At 41.8% G+C, this 9,683-nt stretch overlaps 1 protein-coding gene across 3 annotated transcripts in view; it reads right to left on the minus strand.

The window, feature by feature from the left end:
* ADAMTS9 (ADAM metallopeptidase with thrombospondin type 1 motif 9) overlaps positions 1-9,683 on the minus strand; it is a 186,253-nt gene that overhangs the window by 77,102 nt on the left and 99,468 nt on the right. For all 3 annotated transcript variants that reach the window (XM_075833996.1, XM_075833993.1, XM_075833994.1), the window contains 4 exons: positions 6,967-7,131; positions 5,321-5,440; positions 4,372-4,461; positions 1,087-1,254 (listed from right to left, as the gene is read on the minus strand). In XM_075833996.1, coding sequence (XP_075690111.1) covers positions 1,087-1,254; positions 4,372-4,461; positions 5,321-5,440; positions 6,967-7,131 — 543 coding nt within the window. The remainder of the gene's footprint in view (positions 1-1,086; positions 1,255-4,371; positions 4,462-5,320; positions 5,441-6,966; positions 7,132-9,683) is intronic.

Below are 9,683 nucleotides of genomic sequence, written 5' to 3' on the forward strand. Positions count from 1 at the left end.
GTTCTATGATGATCTGATTTTAGTTCAGAAGTACAGTGGGTCAGGTCTTGTAGCCATAATAAGGGTGGCCATAATTGTGGCCAACTATAAAGGGATAGCCAGGTTCTGTTTCATCTAAAAATTGAGTTTTCCCAGAATATAGGTAACCTAGCCCAACAAAAGCCTGCACTGGCTTGATGTTTGATTTCAGAGCCTCGACCAATTGCACTATGGTCTAAAATAAGAACCTGCCAAGGAACCCAAAATAGGGTTTAAAGAAGCTGTCTTTTTAGAAAAGCATTCTGAGTTAATTCAGGGTTGGGGGTTCTAATTTCGGAACTCCATCTATTAGCCATAGCAGAAAGTGGCTACAAAAATAATCTTTTGCTCTGGAGGACCTGTTACCTCCGTGCACTACATAGAAAATCGATGGATTTCAATTGGCATCATACAATGCTTCATGTTTCCCATAGTGGTGCTGCAGGTGAATTGAATATTATTTGCTGTGTTCTCCTGCAGATTACAGCTGATCGCTGGGGGAAGGGGGATGCCAGCCTATTTCAAGGGGATTCTTCTTTCAAAAATGGGTTTTTGTTTTTTTTACAATTGTGGGATGCCAATTGTAAAATGTTATTCTTCCTCATGTTATAAGTAAGGCTTCGATCACATCTGCGTCAGAGCTCTGTTCCGATGTTCCGTCTGAGCTTTCCATTAGAACGGAGCCCTGAATGACAAACGGAAACCATAAGTTTGCGTTTCCATCACCATTGTTTTAAATGGTGACGGATCCAGTGCCAATGGTTTCCGTCTGTCTCCGTTGTGCAAGGGTTCTGTCGTTTTGACTGAATCAATAGCGTAGTCTACTACGCTATTGATTCCGTCAGAACGACAGGACCCTTGCACAATGGAGACAAACAGAAACCGTTGGCACCAGATCCATCACCATTGAAATCAATGGTGATGGAAATGGAAATCTATGGTTTCCGTTTATCATTCAGGGCTCCGTTCCGAGCAGAAAGCTCCGACGGAACGTCGGAACGGAGCCCTGACGCAGATGTGAAAGAAGCCTAACACATGTATATTTTCCATGTGATGCTCTCTACTTACAGAACTCCATTCCAGTGCTTTCCATTGCCCGCATGGTGTAACCGTACACACTTCCGTTGCTGACGGCTTTGGCAGGTGAGAACAAGCTGCTTCATCTGCCACGGCTCCTTGATCATCACGGCAACTGACGTATCTCATTTTGGTCCCTTTACCACAAGTTGCTGAGCACTGGGAAATATTAAAAAGATCTATGATTAGGATACAGCCTGAATAATTTCCCCAGATGCCAAGCAAGCATTCGACGTTTGGTCGAATATTGATTTTTCTTTTCCTTCTTAGCATTTGATGACTAGGCGTAAAACTTCTGTTTCTTACCTTATGATGCTAATTTAGTGATGTAACCTGTACTCACCCTGCATTTATAGAAATGGGTCTTATGGAAAGGTGAGTGCTTTATAAAGAGTTTGTCAGCGGTGAAGCTCGTTGTATATACTTTTTAGCCCTAACCAAAAATGACAATGCCCAAAAGAGAACTAAGACTGGGTTCACACTAATTTTTTATATACAGTTAGGTCCAGAATTATTTATGGCAATATTGGCTTAAAGTGCATACTCTCAGCTTTAATTTAAGGGTATTCACTTCCTAATTTGAAGAAGGGTTTAGGAATTATAGCTCTTTAATATGTAGCTGCCTTTTTTTTAAGGGACCAAAGGTAATTGGACAATTATCTCAAAAGCTATTTAATGGGCTGCATGGGCTATTCCCTGGTTAATCCATCATCAATTAAGCAGGTAAAAGGTCTGGAGCTGATTCCAGGTGTGGCATTTGCATTTGGAAACTGTTGCTGTGAACCCACAACATGAGGTCAAAGAAGCTCTCAATGCAAGTGAAACAGACCATCGTTAGGATGAAAAAAATGAAGAAATCCATCAGAGACAGAGCACAAATGTTAGGAGCGGCCAAATCAACAGTTTGGTACATTCTTGAAAAAAAAAAAAGAGCGCGCTGGTGATCTCGTGTACTCCAAAAGGCCTGGACGTCCACGGAGGACAACAGTGGTGGATGATCGCAGAATCCTTTCCATGGTGAAGAAATACCCCTTCACAACATATACCCAAGTGAAGAACACTCTCCTGGAAGTAGCTGTATCCATATCTAAGTCTACCATAAAGAGAAGACTTCATGAGAGCAAATACAGAAGGTTCACCACAAGGAGCAAACCATTACTCAGCCTCAAAAATAGAAAGGCCAGTTTAGACTTTGCCAAACAACATGTAAAGAAGCCGCCCAGTTCTGGAACAGCATGAAACTAAGATCAACCGGCATCAGAATGAAGGGAGGAAGAAAGTATGGAGAAGGCTTGGAACGGCTCATGATCCAAAGCCACCACATTCTCTGTAAAACATGGTGGAGGCAGTGTGATGGCATGGGCATACATGGCTGCCAAGGGCACTGGGTCACTAGTGTTTATTGATAATGTCACTGAAGGCAGAAGCAGCAGGATGAATTCGGAAGTGTTCAGGGATTTACTTTCTGGTCAGATTCAACCAATTTCAAGTTGATCGGACGTTGCTTTACAGTACAGATGGACAATAACCCAAAACATACTGCGAAAGCAACCCAGGAGTTTTTTAAGGCAAAGAAGTGGAATATTCTGCAATGGCCGAGTCAACCACCTGATCTCAACCTGATTGAGCATGAATTTCACTTGCTTAAGACAAAACTTAAGGCAGAAGACCCACAAACAAGCAACAACTGAAGACAGCGGCAGTAAAGGCCGGGCAAAGCATCACAAAGGAGGAAACCCAGAGTCTGGTGATGTCTGTGGGTTCCAGACTTCAGACAGTCATTTTTTTTATGGTAATGTTAATTTGTCCAATTACTTTTGAGCCCCTGAAATGAGGCGGCTGCGTAGAAAAATGGCTGCAATTCCTAAACGTTTCACAGGATATTTTTGTTCAACCCCTTGAATTAAACCTGAAAGTCTAAACTTCAATTGCTTCTCAGTTGTTTCATCTCAAATCCAATGTGGTGGCAGCAGAGCCCAAATCATGAAGATTGTGTCACTGCCCTAATAATTCTGGACCTAACTGTATAGTATTCTGTTCCGTTATTTTTACAGACAAGTTTTTCAAAAATGTTTGCGTTCATGGCCCCAATAATCCCAATCAATGGTATTTTTCTGATAGCAAATGCAAAAAGTTGGTATCAGTCAGTCTCCATTCTGTTAGAGTTATTTGTTTTGTGGTCTTAAAAAAAAATGAAAACATGACGTTCTCTTTTTTTTTACTATTGAATTAAAATGGAAGGCAGACATTACAATGCATTACTGATGAGTTCCATTTAAATCCATTAAAATGGTTTCATTTGGGGGGCTGTCTCATGAAGACAACCCCTCCCTATATGCCCTATTAGGGGCCTATGGGTCATTCATACGGCTGCATTATAACCTAGAATACCTTGTAACCCCTTCATGCAACACTCAGTAATAGTATAGCATGGGGTGCTCTACTTCCCACCACAAATCATATTATTACAGGGCAGTGACAGGACGGGCACAGGAGCTGTGCCCGCACCATTACCAGCAGTTGTCGGCTGTAATATACAGTCAACATGCCACTACAATAGTTGGGTTTGCAGGTAACTCACATTCTGGCCATTTAATCCCTGTGATACCATGGGTTAATAGCGCTGGGCCTAACATATTGCCTGCCAGTGTAGCATTGACAGGCATAATACATTACAATACAGTAGTAAAAACGTATTATAGAAATTATCGTCCCTTGCGGTACCACAAAAAGATAAAGGTCAAATAAAGTTTATTGAAACAAAAATAGCTTCAGTTCTTAATGCCAAAAGAGGACGTGTCCTTAAGGGGTTAAGAATTTACTGGGGAGCAGGGGTTCAATGGAGAAGACAATTTTTTTCATGCAGAACATATCCCAACCTGATGGACAATTTAAAGTGACTGTTTTATTAGGAATAGTTGTAAATAGGTTTTTAAACCAAGCACATCATATATAATATACACAAATCATCTGTGGTTATGGGTGATTATGAGATGGAATACGTAACACTCATATAGACTATATATATGATTAATGTTTCGTGTCTCACTGGTATGGCGATAATGATAGCACTTTATTTTCATAAGGTCAAATCCATACACTAGAGACACTCAACACATGGCCTAAGGACATCACGGCTGAGAATCAGAAAATAATCCATAAAATTACGTCATCAATCAGCCGTAACTAGAGAGGAGCTGACACATTTTAGAAGAGCTGAAGAAGAATTCATTAGGGATCAGTGGATATGGGAATGATGTAGTAGAATATACTTACGGGAGTCCAAGATCCATATCTCCACTGTGTCTTACTGTGGACAATCTGTTTGGTTTCGGGAATGCCGGGGCATGCAGCTGTTTCACAGTCCTGTCAAAATCAGTTTGGTTTGTTAGGCAGTTTCCTTTCCATAATTAATGCCTTTTTGAACTGGTTGCTAAGAGGCGATGTTTGAGGCGGCTTTGCTAACATCAGTCACTCTTCAGCTCGTGATACACAATTGGGGCCAAGTCTAGGGTACTTGTGCTTCCCAATTTTTTAAAGGAGTAACTTAAAAAAGCAGAGGGGCCCTGTGCAAGAATAATCTGTGGGCCCCTTGGATTCCAACTGGTAATCAGATGAGAATCGGGTGCTAGTTACCCTCATTATACTTACTTCAGGGACTGAGGGTGGTGCGGTGGCAGGAATTCACTGCCTTTGGTACCTCGCATCCCGCCCCAGGTTAACAGTTGGACAATCCACCAGTAATGGAGAGCCAATGGATCATAATCCGTTGCATGCAGCTCAATAGACAGAAGGGAGTGGGCCACTTGCCTACAGCGCCCCTGTGCAGCTGCACCAGTTGTACATATGATATGCTAATAAGCTTAAAATAAGTTGTCAATTCCAGGAGGAATAACAGAGGAATGTCAAAATGCAGAGTTCCAAGCATTGCTATTTCCTAAAGAGTATTTACTCAGGCAGACATATCAGAAGATGCATCAGGTCCACTTTAATACTTTGCTTATGGCAGGCATATGTATAGTCATTTTGAGATGCCCTACTCAGAGGCGTAACTGTAAAATCAGGACCCATAACTATCAGGTGCCTAATATAATACTGGTGTGCTCTTATTGGGCACCAAGGCCCGGGTTTGTCTACAAACTCTCTACCCCCTGTAGAAAAGCCCCTGCTCCCTCCAGATCTTTGCTGTTAATTCTTGTATTCCTGGCCTTGCAACGTATCTCACCTGAGCATCTGTAGGTCGAGTGGCTGCATTGCACTCACTGTCGTCAACCACGGCTCCATATGCACCAACAACGCATTTCACTGCTCTCCTCTGATAACCAGTTCCACACGAAGCGGTACACTAAACATGAAAATAAATCATATCGATTATACCTGTAAGACAATGCTTTGGCAATTCAGAGCAATTTATGAAAATCTATAACACTTTTCCCTGCTTGAAACATTTCATTTGAAATTGAGGTCAGCTCACTCACCTACTGGCTTGGATTAAACATGCATGATTTGATGCTTTCCAATGTAGAAGTAAAGAATCTCAAATTAGCAAACTCTGGTATGTGGAATTCAGAAGTAAGCTTCGTTTTCATTAATCCCTACATGTGAAATAACTACACCGCCACATCATACATAGGTCTGCTCGGAAACAGTCCGGAGTGTCAGATAACCATTGATGCAATGGAACAACAGTTCCAGGTCCCTTCAGTTATAGGAGCACCTAATTAAAAGGTGACACACACCCAGGCAATAAATGCAGTGGAAGCGTAAGATAAAGAGCTGCTGGGTTCTATTACCATCCATAAGATTATAGACAGTGCTGTAGTGCCCGGTGGAAAGAAGCACCTTCTGAACATCTGGAAGGGTTTGTGCCTTTTATGAATTGCACCGGTTCCATTCAGAACCAGGCTGCATTAGGCCACCAGACGGTATTAGAGGGGGTGCGGAGAAAGTAAGTCTTCACTGTGTTTTCCCACCGGTTGGCCGCCTTATTTTCTCCCCGTCCCTGCAGCAGCAGGTTCCATTGTCCTCTCCGCATGTGCAGGTCAGTTCTGGGTTGAAGTTTAAGGTTTGAAGTTTGGGGTCTGAATTTAATTTGGTGCCTGAAGTCTGGGGTCTTAATTAGTTTTGTGGTCTGGAGTCTGAAGTATGGGTTCTGAATTAAGTTTGTAGTCTGGGTTCTGATTTAATTTTGACGTCTTACGTGTGGTGTCTGAATTAATTTTGGGGTCTGAGGAGCTGATGAAAGGTTCATGTGCACTAATTGTGATTCAAAGCCATGAGATTAGGGGTAATTTGGGGGCATGACTCGACCATGGGGCGGGTTTATTTTTCTGTTAAAATGTTGGTCCGTCCACCCAGTCAATAAAATATGGGTTCGGCAACAAATAAAAAAAGGTATTTGACCAGGTTCACTGCTATATCCAACTACTCTAGTGTCATGTCTCATTTTGGCGTGTGAATGTGTGACTATGGAGAGGGATCTAGTGTGTTTGAGGGATCGGTAGATGGTGGAGGGTAGAGCATTTTTTTGGAAATGGAAATATTCCATGCTATGGTCACCTTATTCTGGATACATATAAACACAAAATATTCTTGCTCTCGCTCACATGCCGTTTAAACACAACCTTGGTAATTCTGTTAATGCACTAAACCAGGAATACTGATCAATATTTTTCTATAGAGTGATTCAAAAATGTCAAGGTATCATTCCATATTATTGTTCAGTACATAATGCCTGTCTCATATTATAGCTGTACAATGTGGAATAGATTGTACTAAGAACTTGCATGGTAAAAAAATAAGAAAATAAATATAATATATTAGTTTCAATTGGTAACATATATTTCTGATCAAACTATGAAAATATTGTACCTGCCCCCATGGACCAACTTGCCATGATGCACATTCCTGCTGTTGACATGTCTGAACTGATACAGGCTTAGTCTCTGGATCACAAACTCTGTCATTTACTCGGTTTTCTCCAAACTGGCACCAGCTCTGGCGATGTTTGTGACCCTTTCCACAAGTCACCAGGCACTGCAAGTAAAGTTACAGGATTTACCATGCAATCTCTATGCATGACCATGACCCTAAAGGGATTCTCCACTTTGGACAATCCCTAGTTGTTAGGACAGTCCATTGAAAATAAACTGATCACAAAGTGTCCCCCTGCTGTGACCCCAAGCCATAATTGGTGGGAAAACCTGGCAGTAAGTGTTCCATTTCCCTGCAGCGCCACCACAGGAGAAATTAAGTATTACACAGTTCCTATTCAAATCAATGGGTCATCTTTGTAATGCAGGACAGGACAGGTCCTCCAGAGCAAGAGATGCTCTTTATAATCGCTCTACACGCTGACCAAGAGATAAGGATCCTAAATAGAGGGCCCCCTCTGCTAACTCAGAATTCCCTAATAGTTATATAAAAACTATTTGAAACTGGACATCCCATTTGATATTCAAAAAGACATAAAATAGTTGAGGCTACAGTTGATTCTGCAGCAGCATCAGCGTTTGCAGGTAAGATCGACTTACATGCAAACGCTGATGCTGCTGCAGAATCAACTGTAGCCTCTGGTGCCGATGTGGCCGTCACGATGCAGGACCTGTGAGTGACATCACAGATCTGCACTGTCAGAAGCTGGGCGTTCTGAAGAGAAGTGGATGATACTTCTCTTCAGAGCGCCCAGCTAGTAAAAGTATTAAAAACGCCCCGATGTACGCACCTAATACACGCCCACTTGGACTTTTACTTTTAAACTCACCCACTTGGACTTTTGCAAGCCTCATTTGCATAACTACAAAAATGGTCATAACTTGGCCAAAAATGCTCGTTTTTTTAAAAATAAAAACGTTACTGTAATCTACATTGCAGCGCCTATCTGCTGCAATAGCAGATAGGGGTTGCAAAATCTGGTGACAGAGCCTCTTTAAGCTGCCCGTAGACATGGGAATATAGATAGCCATTCATCAACAATTGTTCATGCAGACACCATACATAGAAGTCTGTTTTCTGTAGACCAACCAACAGGTTTATACAGATCTTTAAGTATAGGTGAAACTGGGTGTGCAACCATATTATCTGTTATAGAATCCAGATATGGAGGGGTCCCACTCAGGTGCAGGAACATTGCTCCTTTTTGTGGGGCAAAAAACACATTAGTTAATGTGGTTGTGATCTTTTTTTAGCCCCATTTAGTTGGTTAGACTACCAGAACTTTAAGGATTGCATGTTCTTTCTTCAGTTTTTGTAGTCCATAAATAGTTAAAGAGGCTCTGTCACCAGATTATAAGTGCTCTATCTCCTACATAATCTGATCTGCGCTGTCATGTAGATAACAGCAGTGGTTTTTATTTTGAAAAACGATCATTTTTGAGCAAGTTATGAGCAATTTTAGATTTATGCTAATGACTTTCTCAATAGACAACTGGGTGTGTTTTTACTTTTGACCAACTGGGTGTTGTACAGAGGAGTGTATGACCCTGACCAATCAGTGACCAATCAGCATCATACACTTCTCATTATTCCAGCCGAGCTTCTTTCACTGCAGAATCACACTGTGATGTGGATCATGCTGGGCTGGAACAATGAGAAGTGTATGATGCTGATTGGTCACTGATTGGTCACTGATTGGTCACTGATTGGTCAGCCTCATACACTTCTTTACAACACCCACTTGGTCAAAAGTAAAAACACGCCCAGTTGGTCTTTAAAGGACCAGTGTCACGAAAAAAAAATTTTTTAGACCAATTTGCTTTTAGTGTTTTATTAAACATTTTTTTATTTATTTGTGTGTTTGTGTTTTACTTTTTTTTTATTTTTTCACTTTTTCTTGTCCATGGGGGCTGCTATTTTTTTTTCCATCTCTGTATGTGTCGATTAACGGCACATACAGTCCCATAGTGAATGCGAACGGGGCCCGTTCCATCCACTATGCTGTATGCCGTCTGTGTGGGAAAGGCGCATGCCCCGCTCCCACACAGTCCAAATAGAACTGTGCGACGTCCGGCGCCATTTTCTTGTGGACCGGAAGTCGCGGCCGGACAGTAAGATTACTACTTCCGGTCGCGGCTTCCGGACTTGTGCACTTGGAGCGGAGGTAGCAGACGGAGCGGACGGACCGGAGGGAGCGGCGGCGGCATGAGCAGGTAAGTTAGGTCTGTGTATGTACGTGTTTTACTGTGTGTTTACTACTGTATGTTAACCTACTACACTGTGTGTTAGCTCAAAAAATGGCGACACACAGTGTAGGAGGTTAGACCGTTCAATCCCCTCGTTTCTCCCGGCACTAGCCAGGATAAAGGAGGGGGGATTCTGAGAGCTCACTAGAGAGAGTGAGTTTTCTCAAATTTTGCAGCATAAAGCAATGTGGTTGCTTTACCACATGCAATGCTGCAATTTTGGGAAGTGCTCCATCTAATGACCAGCACTGGGAAGTGTTATAAATTAGAATCTAATTTATAATATTTCCTGACTTGTGGAAAAAATAAAAAAATTAGAACAATGTTTAATCACCTACACACTAACTGTTTAACTAAAAAATAAATAAAATGTTTTTCTAGCAACACATTCCCTTTAAGAAACTTAAT

Source organism: Rhinoderma darwinii, chromosome 7 (assembly GCF_050947455.1).
Source record: "Rhinoderma darwinii isolate aRhiDar2 chromosome 7, aRhiDar2.hap1, whole genome shotgun sequence".
NCBI classification, from domain to species: Eukaryota; Metazoa; Chordata; class Amphibia; order Anura; family Rhinodermatidae; genus Rhinoderma; species Rhinoderma darwinii.